Raw genomic sequence first — 20,693 nt, 5'->3', positions numbered from 1 at the left:
ATTCAAATCCCTGCTAACAAGTGTGTGACTTTGCTGCAGAAAGGTTGTCGTGGTACTTTATTATATTGCAGAGTCAAGGGAACTTGATGCAGTGTTGGGCACTGTCTTCCTTCTGATACCCTATTCAGTAAGTGTAGAGCTTCATAGACTCTCTTCTTGAGTACAGAACCTCAGCTTCAGTGGGACAGGCAAATATAACTGCAGATGATCTTAGCTGAAAGGTAATGATGATCATGCAATCATGTAGACAGCAGAGTCATACTTTCCTACTTTAGTGTCTATGAGGAAAGTCAACTTGACTCAGACCTTTTACACTTATATTGTCCAGGTGAAAAGCGTGCCTGTAAGTTGTGATCCGTGAACCAGTGGAGTCCCACAGTTTCATTAAACATGCCCACGCTCCTTCTGTGTATCTGACGTCATGCTGCTTTGCACTTCTTCCCACATTCTTCTAAAGCAGAGACCTGTATCTGCAGTTCCTTTGCCTTCTGCCTGGACTGTTTTCTGTGCTTTCTCACAATAAAGACCCCACCCCAGCCCTTCTGAGTAAGGCTTTACAATACTGCTGTACAAACTATGGGGAAATCCTGGTACGTGAAAAAAAAAATGCCTTTTCCTGAATGCTTCCACTGTTGGAGGATGGTGAATGAATAGGGCCTTCCTGGAGCAGGTGGGGTAAGCTCCATCTGATATCAGTTCTGCTACCTCACCTGTGTCAGGATCCCATCCTGTCTAGGAAGCCACCGGCCTGTCCCCCTGTTCTGAAGGGAGACTGGGTCACTCCTGACCCACTGTTGGAAAGTCTGAAGTGCTGCTAGCATCTGTGTTGAGGATAAGCTGCTCCTGAAGGGAGGGACTCACTGGGACATTTTCAGACTTGTGGCGTTGTTTTGTTCAAGGAATGCCTTTCCAAGGCTATGGGTAGAAAGGGCTCTGTGTAGGTCGTTAGAAAAGGGAGGATTAGAAGGTTACAATTCACCACTGGGATTTTACAAGAAGTTGCATTCATTGCAAAGTTTTTGAAGAGATCTCAGCCTGTGCGTGCATTTTTAAGACTGTGTAGTAAAAAAGACCTGAAACAATTGGTCCTGCAACTGTTTGCCCAAAGAGGGAAGGAGGGGAAACATTTACACCTGCAAATGCTGGAGGCAGCTACAGCAACAAGCCGGGCTGGGGGAATGTGACATCCCTGAGCGCATGAGAATGTGCCAGTAATACACAGCCCAGACCACAGTGAGTGTATAAATAGATTATCCCAAGCCTTTTGATCCCAGATGCTTCGAGTGCCCAATGAAATTATTTTCCCTCACCTTCCCTTGCATCATGGCCCAAGTTTTCTTCTTTTACTTGGACCTCTCTGAGAGAAGAAAGGAGTGGCCAGAAATGGCTGGCAATGGTGACTGATTCAAGCCACTGCACCCACCCAGCTCCAGGCTGCCAGAACCAGAATAAAGCTGTTTCAGACCACAGGCCATGCATGAGCCATGCATCCTTAAGACTTGATAGCTTCATATATTTTCTTATAAAAGGGGCTGATGTGGTCAGTTGCTCTGAGCTGACAGTTGCAGTCTTGAGGCTTAAAATTGATGTTGTTTTTGTTTTGCTTTTTGGTTCAAGTTTGCATCGCTTTCCTTTTGTATTGCAGCTGGCCCCAGCAGTGCCTTGGGAGATGACCTCATACTGCAGCATAGAGACTGCAAGCGTGGGTGGGGTGCACTGGAGTCTCCCAAGGTCTCGGGGGCTTTCCAATTAACAGAGAAGATGCCATAGGAACAAAAGCATTGCCACATTCAGGCAGCCGGGGTGGACAGTAGTGAAAACTGAAGCATCACAGAAACGGCAGTAACGCGTAGGTTCTTTGGCAGTGACCAGCTGGGGTGAGATGGTCCCAGACCCCTCAGCAATGAAGTAGGCAAAGATAAATGGGAGCAGACATATGAGGATTTGTGATCTCCTGGATTATCTTTGAAGGGAGATTTCAGTCAGTTTGCTTTCAAGCCTGTTCACAGTGCTGGTGGCAAGAGGATTTAATATGAGCCCAGTTCTTCTCTTCCTTCCCTCCCACCTTGGGGACTACTTTTCTCTTGCCAACATACATCGTGTGCAACCCATGCACTGAGCCTGATCTGGAGGGGCTGCCAGCCCCTCAAGTGGCTGCTTATTCTTGAGTTGAAGTAATAGTACAGGCACGTTATTAAATATAAATAGACTTGGATAGGAATCTCTTCAGCCATCTTTCTACCTTACATATAAAATATATCAGGGCGTTAGACGCTGATATATGCATTTTTTTTTCTTTTTTCTTTTTTTGCTTTCCAAAATGACTTTTAAATTACTTATATTGTCATGCAGGTAATGAGAAGGTTCCGAATCATAAATATCAAAAAAGACACCTCTTTTTCATAACCAAGGTCATTTTCACACTTTTGTTTTACGGCAGGGAAAGAAAGAATATAGGCATATACCTGTGGTACCTTTTACTGATGTTTGTAATGTTGCAGTGCAACAGCTGCAGAGACCTCATTGCTGGCATACTTACAAATGTCTGATTGTAAAACAATAATATGTTGCAGCTGGCATAAACTTGTAGTTTTCAAAGTGGAAAATTGAGTAAAATTATGTCAGCCAGGTGCATTAATGATTAAATCTATGGGGAACCATGAGACTGTGTCTATCACATCATTTTTCATACCAAAGGAAAATGAGTGGTAAAGCTTATCCTACTGTATTAAGTTATTTAAAAATAAACATTTACTTCCATGTTAAATTTTTCACAAATTCAAAAGCCTCCTAATGAGATTAGAAACATATGTAAGTTTAGCAAGGGGTACCTATGTAATCAGGACTGTCTGGTTGTGCCTGTAGATATTACTTAAATTTAAATGAATTTACCCACTGGTACTGTGACCTGGAAGGACAGGCACAGGATGTTTTTGTTTTTAAAGAGTTACTTATAAAGTCCTTTTATTGCTGAGGTTTTTTGTTTTCATAGTTTAACTGCAAAGTGGTCCATAAAGGAGATGACATCTTTTAGCAAATTTAAATCACATAGAAACAAGTTTGCATAGGCCTGGCTAATGAATTTAAAAGGGAAAATGATAGGCCATGTTTGTCTGGTTTCAGTTAAATTTACATTTCTTTCCTGTTCAATAAAAAGGATATAGGTGGTTCTTTTGCATAATATAACTTTGGAAAATGTTTAAGAACAGGAATTGCAGCTCAACGTATGCTTTTAGCAAAATAATAAATATAATTCCAACAGATTTGTATTTGATTTTACACTATTTGTCAAGAAAAGGACATGCCTATTGAGGCTTCAGGTTTAATTATTTTTTCACCATTATCTCTTTGTAGAGATATATTGATAAAGGAAACAGAACATATACCTGGACTGCTGTGAATGGCACCGATTACAGGTAACTCGTTTCTATTGTCTTACTTCTTTGGTGTAGTTAAATGTCCTTTTTCTTTATTTTTCTTAATATTTTAGCATTACATTTTCTACACTAGCTAAGTCAGGCAGGACCAGATCATCTTGTGTAGGATTTTCTGCGTTCCTTTACAGCTCAGAATGGTTTCTCTGTCTAAGGACCAGAACCTCAGTCTTTCATCCGACTGTTCAGATTTATCACTAGGGTATTTCAGTATGCAGGGAAAAAAACGTTTTTTATGATATCTGTTAAGAACCTTTCTTTTCCACCTACTTTCTGTGTTACACCATGCTTTGATTCTTAATTTTACAGTTTCTCTTAGATTCCTCCTTTTATTTCATATTTTCTTTGCATTGTCTCCATGTTCTTGTTTTAATATGCATATTGAAAAGAAGATGCTATCATTTGGTCTAAACAAAAAATGTGACAGGCTTTGTGCAAATCTTGTTTTAGTCACAGTCATTGCTTATATCATGATTTTGCTGACCTTCACGTCAGAACTTAGGAACAGGAACCATGCTACCGATTATCTCCAAAGTCTGTATCTGTTTGTGACATGTTTTAACAAATTAGCCCTCATACTACTTTGATATAAAAATCATGTGGTGAGTGGCAGTAGAAACAAATGAAGTAATGGGTAAAAGCACATCCCTCCTTGAATGCAACATTGGCATATATGTTATTTCAAACTCATTTAAGCACACAGCTCTGTAACATTAGAAGGAATGTAGAAACTTGACGTTATCCAAACCAAGTTAAGGTTTACAAAGTCCCAGAAAAGTTACACTACTCTAGTTCAAAACTAGATGGTACAAATATTGTGTCAAATTTTTACCAAAACAATATTTTTATTGTGATGAATTACAGTAGTCCTCAGCCCAGCTGGTTCCCATTTTCTGTTTGTGTTCTGCACAGGTATACAGCCAAGTAGAATGCAAACATTAATTTATATATAAAACCAAACAAATCAGTTTTGGCAAGAGAATTCAAATGTAGTACACTATTTTTTATTCAGCACCCCATTTTTCTGTTGGACTGCTTCTACATACTCTGTAAGAAAAGAAAGATTTTTATCAGAGTATGCCATCTAGCAATCAGTAAAGAAATACATTTGATTTATATGAATTCTTAGTTCTTACTGAGCTCCCTGGCATGAGATACAGCAATAAATCCATGGAGTCACATTGCAGCAAACCTATTAAACATAAAATTATAGATTTTAATTAGCAATTTCTGCTAGCAGTAACTGTTAATGACAGGTAAACTGCTACTGATTTCCCTAGAGGAGAATTGGTAGAAGGCTATCACTAAATATTCAGCAATTTCACTTACATTCTGTTTAAATGGCAAGTGTATCATTAAAGGTCATCTCATTTATGGCTCAATTGTACAACTGTTTTAATGTTACTTTCTGCAGCTATCCATTAGAAACCATTGCAGTTCTACAGTCATGAAATCTGAGTGCAAATATTAAGGATGCAATGTAGGAGATAATACTACCTCTTTAATGGCTACTTGTACTTCCTGTCCTTTACATATCTTTTTAGAACTGAACTCTTCTACACATGCAGTGAATTTAGTTTCAAAATAAGGACCTATATTTTTTGAACAAAAATAAGTATAATCTAAAAGAAAATACATTGCAGATTCTTTGCAAATCTTAAAATGTTGTTACACAATGATGTTCAAAGGTTTTCAGCGTGGCGTCTGCATGATTCAAGAAAATATATTGTTTTATTAGTAAAAGGAGACTCTCTCATTACAAGATGCATGCAAATCAGTGCAGTACTACATGCTGGTTTTTGCAGTCAACGATCACTTTGGCATGTGTTGCACTGGGATGCTAAATGTTTTAGAGGGAGATACGAGAAATCATGTATTTTATTCTTTGAAATTATTTGGAAATTCCTTGCTTATCCGTTACAAAGTGCATTATGCCTGAAAGTGTAAATAAGAATGAAAACAAACACAGTGAACTTCAGGACCAGAATGAACCTACTTATGTCTGTTACAAAGTGTGAGCCTGGTATGTCACTATATGACTATCTCATCTCATCATGATCCAACTTCCAAAATTGTTAACTGCTTTCAAAAAACATAGAAGCTGAAACCAGAAAATGGCTGCAAATAACCTAATTGCTTTACTTCTCTTATTTCTATTGCAGTTTGGCATTGGTATTACCATCATACAGCTTTTATTATATTAAAGCCAAAATAGAAGACCCAATAACTCAAGCCAGATGTAAGTAATACAAAGGTTCCCTGGTTTTGTCTACTATTGCCAAGTCTCAGATTCACTTAAAAAAGCAATGTTGAAAATTCATAAATTTTGTGGTATTCAGTGATGTTATGTGTAACCAAAATCTGCAGCAATGATTCTAATCCATTGTAACATCCAAGGTACAAGAAATATTCTATAAAGATAGAATATGTGCAGGTACCCCGGTTCCACTGACAATCCCTTTCCCCTTGCTCTGTGCCTATAGAATCATTGCATTGTGTATCCTCTGTTGCTGTCATTTTAAGGGTCTGGATGATAATGTTTTCATTCTATTAGCTAAATATCATTAAACAGACTATAGTAGTAAAGCATTTTTTTTTCTATTTTTACAGTAGTCACAGCTTCACATTTAGCAAATTACCTCTACTGCCTTTAGAAATAGATTAATGTGAAAACGCTATTTGGCTTGCAGCTAGGTTTTTATTTTGCACTTTACGAAATAGTTCTAGTGGATGTTTGTAATGTATTTTTGGATTAGACTAATTTCAAGCCTTTTACAGATTCTGGAGAGATAATTGGAAATGGTACTTGTGAGTATCCCAAAGCTTTTTGTTTTTTAGGTGCACCTTAACTGTAGTCTAGATCACAGACAAAATAGAACACATCACATCCTTTTAACTTTATCCAAGTGTTACAATAAACTTGAACAAACGTGCGGTTGAATAGAAGGTTGGAAAAACACTATGAATCTCTCTGACAGGCATAGATACTGCTAGTTTAGAGAAAACTTGATTAGCTCTAAATCAGTGTCCTCTACCATCAGCTCCTGCATAGGAAGTAGAATATGGCAATTTTTTAATAATCAGTGACTTATTTTGTAACTTTGTCAAACAGTAAGTAGCTTAAAATCAAAGTTTTAGTGAGTGAATATGGTTCTCTTGATGGATTAGATCATCTGGTTCTGCACTTATAGCAACATAACCTGCAAAACAGACCCTTGAAATAGTCACAGTATATAGAAGGTACTTGAGAAATAATTGAGAAGGACATATTCTTCAGTCTTCAAAGATGTTTGTCTTTTTTCCAGACTACAGCTGTATGTAAATTGAACCTTTGATCTATCTATGCACAATATTTTTATTCAAGGGGCTGGTTGAATAAAATATTGGTTTGTGACCCCTTTTGCTTTACCCTGTTTTTTTCTGTTTCCCTGCTTTCTCTTTCTGATGGATAGTGGCAATCAAAAAGGGCAAGTATATTCTTGTTGCTCGATTTCCTTCTGTTTACTGCAGTTGATATTTTTCACTGCACAATTTCACAGTTCTATTCCTACTGGATATTTGCCTCTGTATTCTTCATCTCAGGGTTTTTCCCATGATCATTTGATACCATAGTGATAGAAAGGAAAAAAAAGCCAAAAAAAAAGTGAAGCGTTTTTGTGTGTTCATGCACATTTCAGTATGTTGCTAATATCTAATCCTTCTTTGTCTGGTCCTATCAGTGTTCAGTGAAACCAGCTGTTAAAGCCATTATTTTCAGTAGCATTTAAACTGATGCTTATATGGATGATTTTTTAAACTTTATTGCAGAAACTACTAGAAGCATTTTCCTTCACGTTCTGACAACTCAGTGTCCCAAATATTTCTTTGTATCAGATTGTAATCCTAATGAAAACATCTCATATGTTTTCATGTTGTCATGCTAATGAATTGGCTTCTCTAAGTAAATTGTTAGATACATTATTGTTCCCAGGTGTATGTTGTATATAATAATCAAGTAATTTCTTCCTATACTGTGACATACTGAGAAGTATACTGTATATTAGTAGGAAAGTGTCTCAAAGTAAACATTTATTTCTAAGTTCATGGATGCATGCAAACGCTAGTCAAATATTGTGATAAGAAAAATGGTAACAAAAAGCCCAGTTTACTTACTTGGTGTTTACTCTTCATCATTGTAGATTCAGAAACACTGAAGCTTGATCATTTTGATGAAGCTGGCTATACATTTATAGCACCAAGGTTGGTTAATTTCCCAGTAATAAGTATTATTTCAGCAGTAAATAGACATTTGATCAGATTAATGACATTTACAAAGTACAGACTTGACCAATTAAGTTCATTGTGGTAAAAAGTATTAAGCAAAAGAACAGTTATTAAATAAATGTTTTACAAGATCAATCTTCTTGCTAGACTGTGAATAGCATCTTCAGGCTCTGATTCCTTTTATATTAATCAGAGGGCTGTAAAATCTGACATGTCATCATTTATTGTTGGTTTTAATGGAAAACTTATACACATCTGTTCATTTCTTGTGGCTGTGACTTTTAAGATTTTACAACTTTGTACCTTAGCTTCTCATTTGTAACATAGGTACCATACCTTGAGATGTTTTCCAACTCCAATATAAAGTGTTTCAAAGCTCTCTATCACTTAAGTATGAATTAATTTTTGATTCATTGAACAAAAAATGACTGAGTCATTGAAAATTGGTTAAGTTCATGACTTCCTCGTTTCTTCATGTGAAATTGTGTAGCCTTTGTAAATGTATGTTTGCAAGGGAAACATGGTATGATACATAGTTCTTAAAAATTAAGTACCTTTAAAAGATAGTTATGATAAATAAAAGAAAATAAAGATCAGTTAAGAATTTTTGCATGTCTTATAAATTTCTGTACCCTTTAAATGTCAATGAATAGATGATTTCAATGAATAGATTGATTCATATGTAATAGAGTCTTCTATCTTCAAATGTATTCTCAGCTTAACCGTTTAACTGAATTTTTCTGAAGGACTGAAGTTATTGATAATCAACTGTACCAATTAGCAGTTTCCAGCAAGTCCCTAATTGTTAGGCTGATCTACATGAAAAAAGCCTCTTTAATATGGAGCTCTGTTTAAATGTGTGTGTTGGTACAGTAAGGCAAATTCTGCCTGTAGTCTTTCAGGATCATGGTAAAGTAAGTGAAAGGTAATGAAATAGCTTATTCATATGAAATACTTGAACAGACTTCTTTTGTTCCTAAAATTAATTTAATAACAAAAGCTCATTTAAAAAGAGAACTCTCTGCTTTACTGCTGAATACTCTCTACATTTTAAAGTTGTTTAATGCCACTCACCATCTAATATTTGCCTTCAGAATGCCCAGTGACTTTTATTGTGCTTGCCTGTATTCAGTGAATTGCCCAGTGACATATTGCTTTATTTTATTACATTATATAAAGGACAGTAGTTTACTGTTTATCTGTTTTGCATATGTCAAAACAAAGAGTGTTTATATGCTTATGTGCTGCATACCCTATTAAAATTACTTTTAAGACTTCTCAGAGGATAGGACCTTGTCCCATAAATCCGGCCTTAGTTGAGCAGGAAGTGACTATGTTTTAAACAGCAGTAAGTGTACTTTAGTTTAACCCAGGAGCAGTCTAAATTCACTGGGTATTTTCTTGTTTAGTTTACAGACTCTATGGTCTCCTAATTTCATGGCCTACACCAGTCTGTAGGGCTTTTTCTGGGAATCTATGCCCTATCTCATACATGAGGTTTTCTTATAGTTCAGATTTAGGCAGGCACTTGAACACTTTATTTCCTGTGGATGCCTGAAATATTCAATATGGTCAACGTTCAGTATTGACCGTGGCAGTCAATTGATGTAGTAGGTGCCAGTCGCCTCGTTGTAATTGCACAATCTTGCTTGGACTTTAAAACTGCTGAGCCATATTTGTCTGCTTTAGTAGCAAAGGAAACAAATGTGAGAAGACTGATGTTTTATTTTTCAGAGAATACTGTAATGATATAAAAAAATCAGAAAACAACACTGAATTTCTGTTAAATTTCAATGAATTTATTGACAGAAACACTCCAAGCAGTCCATCCTGTAAGTATTCCTCTCAATTCACTGAAATTTTATCTTAGGAAAATAGTTACTCGTAAATGTGAATGCGTCAAAATGACAACTTTCATGTCCAAATCACGTGGTTTTGGTTTTTATTTTCACTGGGTTTTTTTAGTAGAAATACATCTAGTGTTGGGATTTTTTATCCAAGGTAGAGATTGTAAAATTAGTTTACGGTTTTCTGGGTTTAAGAAAGTTTGCAAGGCATTATGCATCTAGTGTTTTCCACACTTCCTCTCAACATTATGTTCTAGCAGCAAATAACCACCAGTTTGTTTTAATACACACCAAATATTTTGAATTGATAGATTTTCTCTTAAGCATATCAGCCAAAGTAAGTCCCAGACAGACTTTAAAATCTTGTGGTGAAATCTTCAGTCTGCTTTCTTGTCTGCTTATATAACCAAAATAAGTAAAGAAAGGGAGCCAAGAACCAAAATAACTGATCACTAGAATAAAAGATAAAGTTCTATTGCTGGTTCACAAATTGGTTAAAGAGATCTCACTGGGGCTTGAGTTGTTTAAGACCACAGATTCATGTAACTGCTGCAGTGGTGAGCACTGGGCTGTGGGGAGGTACTCACATTTTGAAACTGGGCCTTAAACTCTATTTAGAAGAAATAAGAAGTTATGCTTTTGACCAAACAATCAGTAATGCATTAAGCTCTTGTTCTCATGAAAAATTAAATGTTTGCGTTTGTTTGTTTATGCATCCAAGTCAGTTTAGCATTATTAATAATTTATAAACAGTTAGAATTATTTTTTTTTTTTGTCTTGCATTCTCCAAGTCTTTTTAACATATTGCTGTCAGGGACCACTGATCAATTTGATAAAATCTCTCTGCTAGACCGTGTAACTGAAGGAATGTGTGTTTAGATATGCGATCTTCTCACAAAAGGCTATTTTTGTGTGCATGTGTGGGTGTTAGTTGTTGTTTTTAATAGACTGATCTTATTCATTGACATGTTGCTGACTGAAATTTTACTTGAGTCCCTTGACTCAATTTTTGGAAATGAAAACATTCACCTCAAATGATTAAACCGGTTAATAAATGAAAATGCTAGTTTCATATTCAGTTATAGAAGTGAATGTTGAGGATGCATTTAGTGGAATTGTAGTATACACTAGGGCTTAGTAACTAATTACGCCGAAAATATTATCAAAATATTGCTATATTTAATTTTTGAATCCACAACAAAATTAACTTTTTTCCTTATTTTTTCTGATAATTAAGTTACATTAAAAATAGCCTCCTGACTAAGTAAACAGTGTTGACTAAAGGAAACAGCAGCTACAGAAATTATCTCAGCTAAAAATGTTTTTCAGAAGGAATAACTAGTAAAATCCCCAAATTGACATAATCTCTATAGTATAAGTTTAATGCCTGTTATATTTTGAGTCACCCCAGACAACTTTAACCTGTTAGAAGTTAGCCAGGAAGTTAAACAACTACCTCTGTTGTTACTAAGGGGACAATAAGAACAATTCACCCTACTTGTCTTCAGCATCTGCTTTATGTCAGTAAACAAGTCTCACTTTGTGGAGGTGCATGCAGTACAAGAGGATCCTAAACAAAAAATGTTCAGTAAAATATTAGAAGTGTATAGTAGATGTAAATACCACTCTGAGAGACATACTTTGATATTTGTATTCAGATAGGATATCAATTTAGTTTCTATGAAAATGTGGATGAAGCAAGGCCATACAAATTTCATCCTGTGAGCTTTTGTCATTACTTGCAGCTGAAGAAATATTTTTGGAACAGTACCCTAACTTATACTAGATACTACACCATGTCAGTGTGTATGCACATAGGGAAGGTGAGTCTGTGCATTCAATGCAGTTTAACAAGTTTATCTAGCTAAGCCATGTCTACATATCACATGAGACTTACATCAATGTATTAAGATGGTATGAGACAGAGCTTTCTTCAGTGAAGCAGACCTGATGGCTCTGTGCACTGTGTACTCACACATTCAGGCTTCAGTGGATTTTATCAAAAATCCTTTTTGCTAAAGCTTATGAAGCTTTTAAATGCCCCAATACGTGTCCCTATAGATCCGCTTTGTGAAAACAGATTGAAAGAGGGTATGTTTTTTAAAAAAGGTCAATATGAGTTTTCTGGAGTCTGAGACTTAGGGTAAAGCACAGAGCATGTCATGGCTCTCTGTGGAGCAAAACTGAGGAAAAGTTGGGGGGGTTTATTTTTATTTTGCCCTAGAAGGACTTTTCAGTCTCCTCAGCAAGGTGGAGCAGCTGGGGTTTGGCAGAATTCAGGGCTGTAGGTTCCAGTCATGGTTCCAAGACTGATTTACTATGTGACATTGAAGACCAAGAGTGAGATTTTACCTTTAAGTTATTCAGCTCCAATTTAGCCTTGATTAATTTTCCATAGTGGTAAAATCCATGTTAAAGTGTGTGCTTGCTTCTGTTGATCAGTCTTAGAACTTTCCCTTGCAAAGTGGTACTAAAAAGATGCTTGAGAAGCACTCACTCCAAGCCACCCTTTCAAAGACATTTAAAAATGTCATATCCATGTAACCTACTAATTAAAAATTAGTTCATTTCCCAGAACCCATTTTAGATGGCAAATAGGGTTTTTTGAGAGGCTGGGACTTAACTGATTTAAATATGTTTAAATTGTGGTTGGATTATCTCCATTTTTGTAGCATGGAAGAGTAAGTATAACTAAGAATTAAGTGTTGTTTCATTGCATCACCTGAGATAAAAACTGTCTGAGTAAAAACACGCTCTAAAAATAGGTTAATTTCCAAATTTAACATGAGGGCTTTGCAAAGCTGGGACATGTACCCTTATCACCTTGCTTTTTCATATGACACAAAGATCAGTGTTTTAGGATACAATGAAGAAAAAGTTTAAGGGAAGTCAACAGTTTCAGAAAAGTCTGCTTGACAGTAAGTGCTTCACGTAATTTGAAGTTAGGCAGTATGTTTAATAGAAATAGCCCAATTTTTGTGTCTGTAGCATCTTGGCAACTCAGAATTTCATTTTAGCCATTTAATGAAACTCCATGTTATATGGCTTCAGATGACTGTCTTAACTCTTTTTGATAGGTAATACTGATATGGTCATTAGAGTTTTGCTGGATGCAGGCTTTACAAATGACCTTGCCCAAAATTATTGGAGTAAAATGTCTTTGTAAGTATTCTTTTTATTGACTGTGATTTTTCAAAGTTTGATAATCAAGTAACATACATGTTTGTGTATATACAGATATCTTAATGTTTACACAGGATACGTATTTAATGCACAGTTATGCACTTAAATGGCAACCCTTGACACAGGAACTTGTGACATTTTCAGTCAGTTTTCATTTTAAATCTTATTTTTGTTTACAGTGATGGAGTTGTTGCACAATTTGTTGTTACAGATGGTGGAATTACTAGAGTGTTCCCAAAAAGGTAACAATTATTATGAAATAGTATAATATGATAATTTTGAAACCTGAAGGGGTGGATTGGTAAATAATGGATTGACTGAATGAAAAACAGCTTCTACAGTGTAATCTGTACTGATACCTATGAAATGAATGGAATGTCTTGTTTTTCTTTCATTTTACCTGTGTCACTGCTTGAAACTGATCTGTAGCATTATTTCCATAGCAGGTCCTTGTAATCCAAGTTTTGCATCAGTGTAGAGTAGCAGTAAAAGCTGTGACCTTGTAGTAGTAGCAGGGCCTTGCTAATCCCTGGTTACTCCTGAGCACTTCTTTGTTTGCCAGGCTGGCAGGCTGCTAATACTGTAAAGCAGTAGGTGATTTTTATTTTTTTTTTAGATTAATAAGAGCAGACCAAATGGTCCAGTGACTTCAACAAAGTAAAATGTGACATTACCAGAGGGCAGAAAGGGAATGTGAAAGTGATCATATAATAAACTAGACACCCCCATCAATGACTGGGAACAGTGAGGGCACCAGTACAGCTATACTGGTAAATGGCAAATCTATTTTCTTAGGTTGTTCTGTCTCCCCAAAATGGGGAAATGGCAATGAATTTTACTCCCAAAATCGGTTTCTTTTCTGTTTTGGTTTTATTAATGATATAAAATCTTTTGGAAATATTTCTTAAGAGATAGCATGTGGTATAAAAGTTTGTTATATTCTTGTAAGTAGTGTGCAGTTATATTTGTCTCAATAAATTTAAAATGATGAGACATGAGAATACTAGAGGGTTTTAAGTTTTTTTTTTAATAATTACACCTGGTAGTTAACCAGTGAAGGCAGACAGTCGGAGGACGATATGAATGAATCTCACATTTCCAACTGTGAAACATTAAAAAAACCCCAAACCCTGCAGCACAGCTTTAATGAGACTCTAACTGTCTTTTTTTGATCACTATTTTTGTGATTAGGGCAGGAGACGATTGGTTGGAAAATGCTGAAACTTATGAAGTGAGCTTCTATAAACGGAGTTTAGATAATGACAACTATATTTTCACAGCTCCATACTACAACAGTAAGTCATCACTGTTTTGAAATGTGCTAGCTAGTCCAGTATAGTGTACTTGTGGAAGTTTCCCATACCAGTTGAGGTCACTGACAAAGGATGCAAGGGGACACTTCATGAGGAAACAATCTTGGGACGTCACCCATTATTAAGGAAAAGGTAGCTATGAGGGCACTAAACAAGGAACATCATATCAGTAATTCACCATCAACTCTGGTGGTCCTGTATGCTCAGAATTAACAAAGATTAAAACATTCGGCGTACAGGTGTCCGTTTATCATACTGAAACACTGTTATACAGACATGCTTTGGCAGAACTACTTTCAAAGGAAGGGAAAGAAAGTTGCACTCAGGGACAATAGCACTGACTAAAAAAGCCTTATTTGAGCTGAGTTCTGCATACTTCCTCAGCACAAAAGCTAAATTGGGGAAGCCAGTATAAAGGTTCAGAGTTCACAACTCTGTCCACTGCACCACTGCTTAATTTAAACTTTGCTTTTGAATTCTATTTCAAATGGCTATTATTCACCAAAACTAGTTTTCTGAAATACTGTGATATTCAAAAATTATACATGCACAATAGTAAGTGCCCATTACTAATGTGAGCAGCTTTAACCTTGCGAAGCTCATCTAAAAGCAGATGCTACTGCAAATGACATACTCCTTTCTTAACCATATGGGATCTTTTATTGCTGTTATTTCATACTTATTTATTGCAACTTTTCTCTATAAAATATTAACAAGGTAATTTACTAAATTCCCTGAAGCCTTTGTTGTTCCTCAAAGAGCTCCAGGGAATGTACTTTTAACTTGCTTTTTCATACTAAGCAGTGTTGAAAACAGGCTGAAGTCCCTCAGAGAAGTAATTGTTGGTTAGTGAGTGGTGTCAGTATATCCTGCACTGAAAAATACACAGACGACAGCAGGATAAAATCTTTGGCTCTGATCCTGGTTTTAACAGAACTGCTCTCATGTGAAAAGCTATGCAAGGCTCTGTTTGCGGGGGGGGGGGAGAATAAAGCTGCCGTAACTTCATGAAGCAGTGACACCATGTACAAAAACTTAATGAAGAAAGTAAACAAAAGTGTTTCTTAGTCATCCAGATATTTGTACTACAGGTGATAAATGCATGGTACAGCTGGGCCGGTGTTTCTGAATAAGGTTTTTATTGAATCATTCTGAGTATCGGAATAATCATTAATTTCAGTCTAAAAGGGAGAGGCTCTTATATTGCCCTAACCTTTGGTTTTTTTTCTTTCCCCTTCTATACTCTCAGAAAGTGGTGCCAATAGCTATGAAGCAGGTATTATGGTAAGCAAGGCTGTGGAAATAACAATTAATGGGAAGCTTCTGAAACCAGCAGGTAAGATAGAGTGGTGCTGAAAATCTAAATGCATTAGTTATTTATTTGTTGCTCAACAGTGAATTAGAAATTTAATTGAGATTTCAAAGGAACTTCACTTTATATAACATTCTTTTCTCTGACACTGTTTTAATCTTGCTAGTGGAAATCAAGCCAAAGATCTGGTTGTATTTGAGTAAGAGTGCTTAATTTATTAGTCTCATGAAGGATGTTGGTGGTCAGACAACTGAGCAAAACTCATATTTTATCCTTTTCCAGTTTAATAATTTAGAGGTTATTATAATTTTTCCCTTCTTTTTTTAGGATTCTACAGTTACCTTTTTTTTTTTTTTCGTTTTACTAAAAAAGACTTTCATGTATTTCTTGGTAGTTGTTGGAATAAAAATTGATGCAACCAGCTGGATGGAAAATTTCACAAAAACCACAATCAAGAGCCTGGTAAGCAATTGACCAAGTCTTTTTTGAACTTTATTTGCATTTCTCAAAGCTTCAGATGCAAATAGGTCTAATAGCTCTTTGTGCCAGAGTCACACTGATGCGTAGTTGCCAAGTAGTTGTGGTATTTAAATCATCCAAATGCACAAAATAAATCTATGTTGAAATAGGCTGTATTTTGTACGTGTTTTGCTTTAATAATTATAGAACATGGATAAAGACAAAGAAAAATTACATATTCCAGCCAGTAGTCTCCCTACTAAGATTATGCTGTAGCAGTGCATAAAATCTGCAAAAGAATTGGTGAATCTGTTTTTATTTAATACAGAGGAGGGGTAAGCAGTGAACAGTAAGGATATATACTGCAACCAACAGCACAGCATTTTAGCAGAACTTAATGAAATAGGTGCTTAACTTTTAATTCCTTATATCTAATGCTTAGGTGTAAATGGGAAGGAGGAAAGGTTAAATGGAAGGAAAAATTAAGGAATTAGTAGTACATTGGGAAAGGAGAGGCACAAAATGAAGACAGTTATGGAACAACTGGATGAGGCAATGTTGCTTGGTCCGTCATATATTAAGGGAATCAATAACAGTGTCTGATCGTTTTAGGTATTAGAGCTGTAGTTCAATGGGTAGGCAAATGCATTGCCTAAATGTCAGAACAGTTAAGGACAAAAAGAGAAAGAAAGAGGAATATCTCTAAATTAATTTGAGATGAATGACTGCAGCATTATCTGGTAGTTGTTTTGCTCAGGACATAATGCAAGGAGAGAGTTGTGTGTGTACGTATATGCATATTGCAAGAAAAAGGGAAAAATGTAATAATCAAAGCCATAAAAAGTGGCTGGAAATGGTGGGCTGCGTTGTCACGTGGGTTTCCCGTGCTCTGAGACTGGTGAAACTTTTCATGGACAAAAAAGATACTTGGCATCATGTTTTCTGGGTTTTCTTTCCATACCCCAAACACATGGAAATGCACATGTTCCTTCTCTTTTACTTTATACTCCCAACACTGACATCCTGACAAGTCCTCCAAACTATTTATCTCTAATATATCGAGCATTCTTAAAAAGGGAAATATATCAGAGACTTTGTGAAAACAGTAGAGGCTGTGCTGTTGATAATTACCGAATACAGGTTGTTCATGAAGATATTTGTGATAAACGACACACTCAAAATTAATTTTGATTAGTACAAAGATATTGAAAATAACTTGGTTTTATGTTGATCGATTAATAACTCTGCGAAATATAGTTTCTTTTGAAACATTTTTTTGAAGACTACTGTACTTCTGTTTTTTTAGTGCAACAGTGAAATCTGTGGCTGTGAGAGAAACAGTATGGTAAGAATATGTTCAGTTTATTAATAACTGGCAGATTATGAAAAGTCACTGATTCTCTCTAGATTTATCTAAAGCAATCTTTCTATCATTATTATTTGAGGGTTAATTTTACAGAAAACAGTGCTGAGTCATTTGTGACTTGAGAAAGAGATGAAGATTAGGAGGGGAGGGGGTAAAAGACAGTATAAAAGTCAGGTGAAGTGGTTGTTCAAGAATGATTGCAATAAGGTCATGAGAATGAGAGGGAATTTGAAAAACCCACAATAGAGTAAGAGTAATAAAAAGTGATGTGAAGAAAAATGTGTGAAAAAGATAACGGTAACTTTCTAAGCAAGAGGTGAATCCTGAGGGAAGAGAATAATAATAAAAAACCCACAAAAATCTGAGAAAAGAAATTGAGAAGAAGAGTACCTTAGAGAACTGTAAATGCACACTGAAAAGCACCAGAGTACATGATGTGCCCTTCAACAGCCATTAGTTGTCCTCATTCCCTCTGTTCCCAGCCCATTCAGGATCTGGGGATCCCATAGCTCTGCTAGCACTCAGGAGAGCGCAGCTTCAGGGGCTGTTACACTATCAGATTCTGCCATGTGCTTAAAAGCTTTCTCTGCTCAGCTCTTCTGTGAGTTCTTTTGTGGAGTGTGAAGATCATTAAATGCAGGAGTTGCAGCGAGACGGGTGCTCTGGGAGGTTATCTATTTGGCCTCACTGCTCTCTCTCCAATCTCTGACTGCAAGGATCTTTTACAAAGTGCAAAGCATAGGGAAACAGCGGGCTTCCCAGTCCTGCACCTGACACCTGGAAGAAACCCACTACAGTCCTCGGCAAGTGAAAATAAGCATGACTAGCAAGCTGAGAGTCTGCCCATAAGACTTTTACCATTAAAAGCTGCTAATGGAAAAGTACTTTAAGCATGGCTGAAGCACATGAGAAGTTGTAGTCCTTTATTGTGAGTTGAGATTCAATTATAATCAGATTTAATAAGGATATAGCACTCTTAGAGCTAACAAAGTATTGAGCAAATAAGAATTTACAAAACAAGTTTTATGAAATTAAGCCACAAATAAGCCTTTGATCTGTACAAACTTTTATAATACTGATAATGCTACTTATTATAGCTTAATATTGGCCCTTGGCTATGGGGTTCTGATTTAGCCCGAGCCACATAGATTTGAAGATACTTCTGAAGTGTTGAAAAAAAAATAGTTTCTTACAGAGTGTTCTCTTGACAAATCCTTCCTGCAAAACATATTTTACTTTCTTATAATAGCACGTGGACTGTGTTATCCTTGATGATGGTGGATTTCTTTTGATGTCAAATCGGGATGAATATACACAACAGGTATGTATATTTTTAAATACAGTACATGATACGCAGTAGGGAGAAGGTTTATGAGAAAAAGATAACCTTGCACTATCAGCTCACCCTAAGAACATATTATTTTGTTATTTACGTATATCATGTCCATCAGAGTTTGAAAGAATGGGTCAGAAATTGAAAAACATTTCTGAATAGCAAAAAATTTGCCATATCAGAAATTCTTTAGTCTTTTTCACAGACCTATTTAGATGCCAGACCTCTACCAAGTTGTGTTCTTTGTGCTCTGCTCTTAGGCTGCTAGGCTGCTGAATGGACTTAGGGTCGTGGGGGCAAGTAGTATGGTATCCACACACCTTCTTTCTCATACCCCTCTTTTTCCTCCCCAAGCAGGGTAGTCTCATTCATGCTGCATTTGCTGTCTAACTGGACTTCTCCAAAAAAGCTTTTGGGAGAGAAATAGTGAAACAAAGAAATAAGTACATAAGCAGCAAGACCAGATGAGTTATGCAGAGGAAAACATAGTGGGGAGAAAAAAAGTCAGATTTGTTCACTTTTCTATGAGAAAAATACTTGTAAATACTTTAACTTTTCTCTGTATATTCTCCTTCCTCAGATTGGAAGATTCTTTGGTGAAATTGATCCAGGCCTGATGCGAAACCTGATTAACATGTCCCTGTATGCCTTTAACAAGTCATATGACTATCAATCAGTCTGCGATCCTGAAGAAGAACCAAAGCAAGGAGCTGGACTTCGTTCTGCTTACGTGGTCAGTAGGTCCTTGTGCAGTGACTGACATTCCCTTGAAAGTCTGCAGGTGTTTATACAAATAATGTAAACTCTGTTGTGGTTTTTTTCCCAGCCTACAATAACAGATATTTTGCATCTCGGATGGTGGGCTTCAGCAGCTGCCTGGTAAGTACAGTGTGTGTGAAATCTGTATGTCCAAACTGGAATTATTCAGTAGATTGAGACTGTTCAGTCTTTCTCAGCTCTTCCCACCCCCCCACCCCAAACTGGTTTGGACCCTTTGTTTCTTCAGTTTCTCTTCGTGAATATTCTTAGCTATGCCTCCAAACTCCTCAGAAAATTCAGTGTTGAAGTCAAAACTGCTCTTGCCAGGTTTTATGGTTGTGTGTTCTGACTCTACAAAATCAGCATCAGGAAGTAGAGTTGGGATTAATGGTATGACTGACAGGTGTGAAGGTTCAGATGAAATTATTACATTTAGAGTTACTGATCATTTGGTTCGCTGTTTCAGACTGTCTTCTTTCCCTTGTTCTAGTAAGAAGTCGTAAGAAAATCAATGTTTGCTCTTCAGTGAATCATTTTACAAAAACACATGAAGCTTCTCTATTACAGAATGTAAAGAAATCTTGCTTCAGGCTGCAGGATAACCAATACGTTATCTGATGGCACAGTTCAGTTAAAGGTTCTCATGATAATTATTAGTTGGTTCTCTGAAACGGAAAGTGAAAAGCACTCCTGAACTATTTCAAGGAAGTAAATATATAAAAAGCATTTTGGACAATTCCATAGACATAGTCCTAGCATTTTCTATAGCTGTAGGAAAAAATGGTATATTTGAGTGTAGTTGAGCTTTGGGATTGACCTTGAGAGAGTCGGGATTGCACCAGTAATAGGTTTATCTTTCACAGTCAGAATACTAGATACTTTGTAAAACTCAAGATCCGTTTAGGAGCCTTCTTTTCTTTTGACTTTGGTTTGTGCATTATTAATAATAGCCATAGAAATAATTTTACCTATTTCAGAGCCATATAGATAGACAACCCTAACAGCACCACATTGGGATAAGTGATTGGGACTGATGTGATACTTTTGCATTGGTGTGACTTTCACCCTTGTAGGCCATTCCTTTTTCTAAAGTTTTATGATGCTTTTTTTTTTTTTATAATTATCAAGCTGGAATAAATTACCTGCTTTATGAAGCTAAAAGTTAAAATATAAAGCAGCTGAACAAAAATACAGTAATTTTGTCATGGACAACTCTATGAAGATTGTATGTTCGTTTTTATTGTTGGTTACATTTTGTTAACAGCAACAGCAAAAATCTCAGTCTTCTTGGACAACAGCAAACCTCAAAAACTGGAGATGGACAACAGTCCAGAAGTGAAACTTGAGCTCTTCTCAAACAGAGAAACTTTACTTTATCAGTGTTCAAATCAGACTCAGTGGTCTGGACTCGATTTAGACCTGAG

General features: G+C 36.3%; 1 protein-coding gene across 7 annotated transcripts in view; it reads left to right on the top strand.

The window, feature by feature from the left end:
- CACNA2D1 (calcium voltage-gated channel auxiliary subunit alpha2delta 1) overlaps positions 1-20,693 on the top strand; it is a 428,757-nt gene that overhangs the window by 387,695 nt on the left and 20,369 nt on the right. For 3 of the 7 annotated variants that reach the window (XM_075081507.1, XM_075081506.1, XM_075081505.1), the window contains 14 exons: positions 3,355-3,416; positions 5,597-5,673; positions 6,213-6,242; positions 7,613-7,673; positions 9,432-9,529; positions 12,622-12,706; positions 12,907-12,969; positions 13,919-14,022; positions 15,290-15,376; positions 15,747-15,814; positions 17,118-17,156; positions 18,427-18,498; positions 19,091-19,243; positions 19,337-19,389. In XM_075081507.1, coding sequence (XP_074937608.1) covers positions 3,355-3,416; positions 5,597-5,673; positions 6,213-6,242; positions 7,613-7,673; positions 9,432-9,529; positions 12,622-12,706; positions 12,907-12,969; positions 13,919-14,022; positions 15,290-15,376; positions 15,747-15,814; positions 17,118-17,156; positions 18,427-18,498; positions 19,091-19,243; positions 19,337-19,389 — 1,052 coding nt within the window. Of the gene's footprint in view, positions 1-3,354; positions 3,417-5,596; positions 5,674-6,212; positions 6,243-6,886; positions 7,020-7,612; positions 7,674-9,431; positions 9,530-12,621; positions 12,707-12,906; positions 12,970-13,918; positions 14,023-15,289; positions 15,377-15,746; positions 15,815-17,117; positions 17,157-18,426; positions 18,499-19,090; positions 19,244-19,336; positions 19,390-20,693 lie in introns of those variants that run through there. The other 4 variants (XM_075081513.1, XM_075081510.1, XM_075081508.1 and 1 more) reach the window with 2 other exon arrangements.

Source organism: Phalacrocorax aristotelis, chromosome 1 (genome assembly GCF_949628215.1).
Source record: "Phalacrocorax aristotelis chromosome 1, bGulAri2.1, whole genome shotgun sequence".
NCBI classification, from domain to species: domain Eukaryota; kingdom Metazoa; phylum Chordata; class Aves; order Suliformes; family Phalacrocoracidae; genus Phalacrocorax; species Phalacrocorax aristotelis.
The sequence above is the reverse complement of the archived record's forward strand: the minus strand, read 5'-3'. Positions and strand labels throughout refer to the sequence as shown.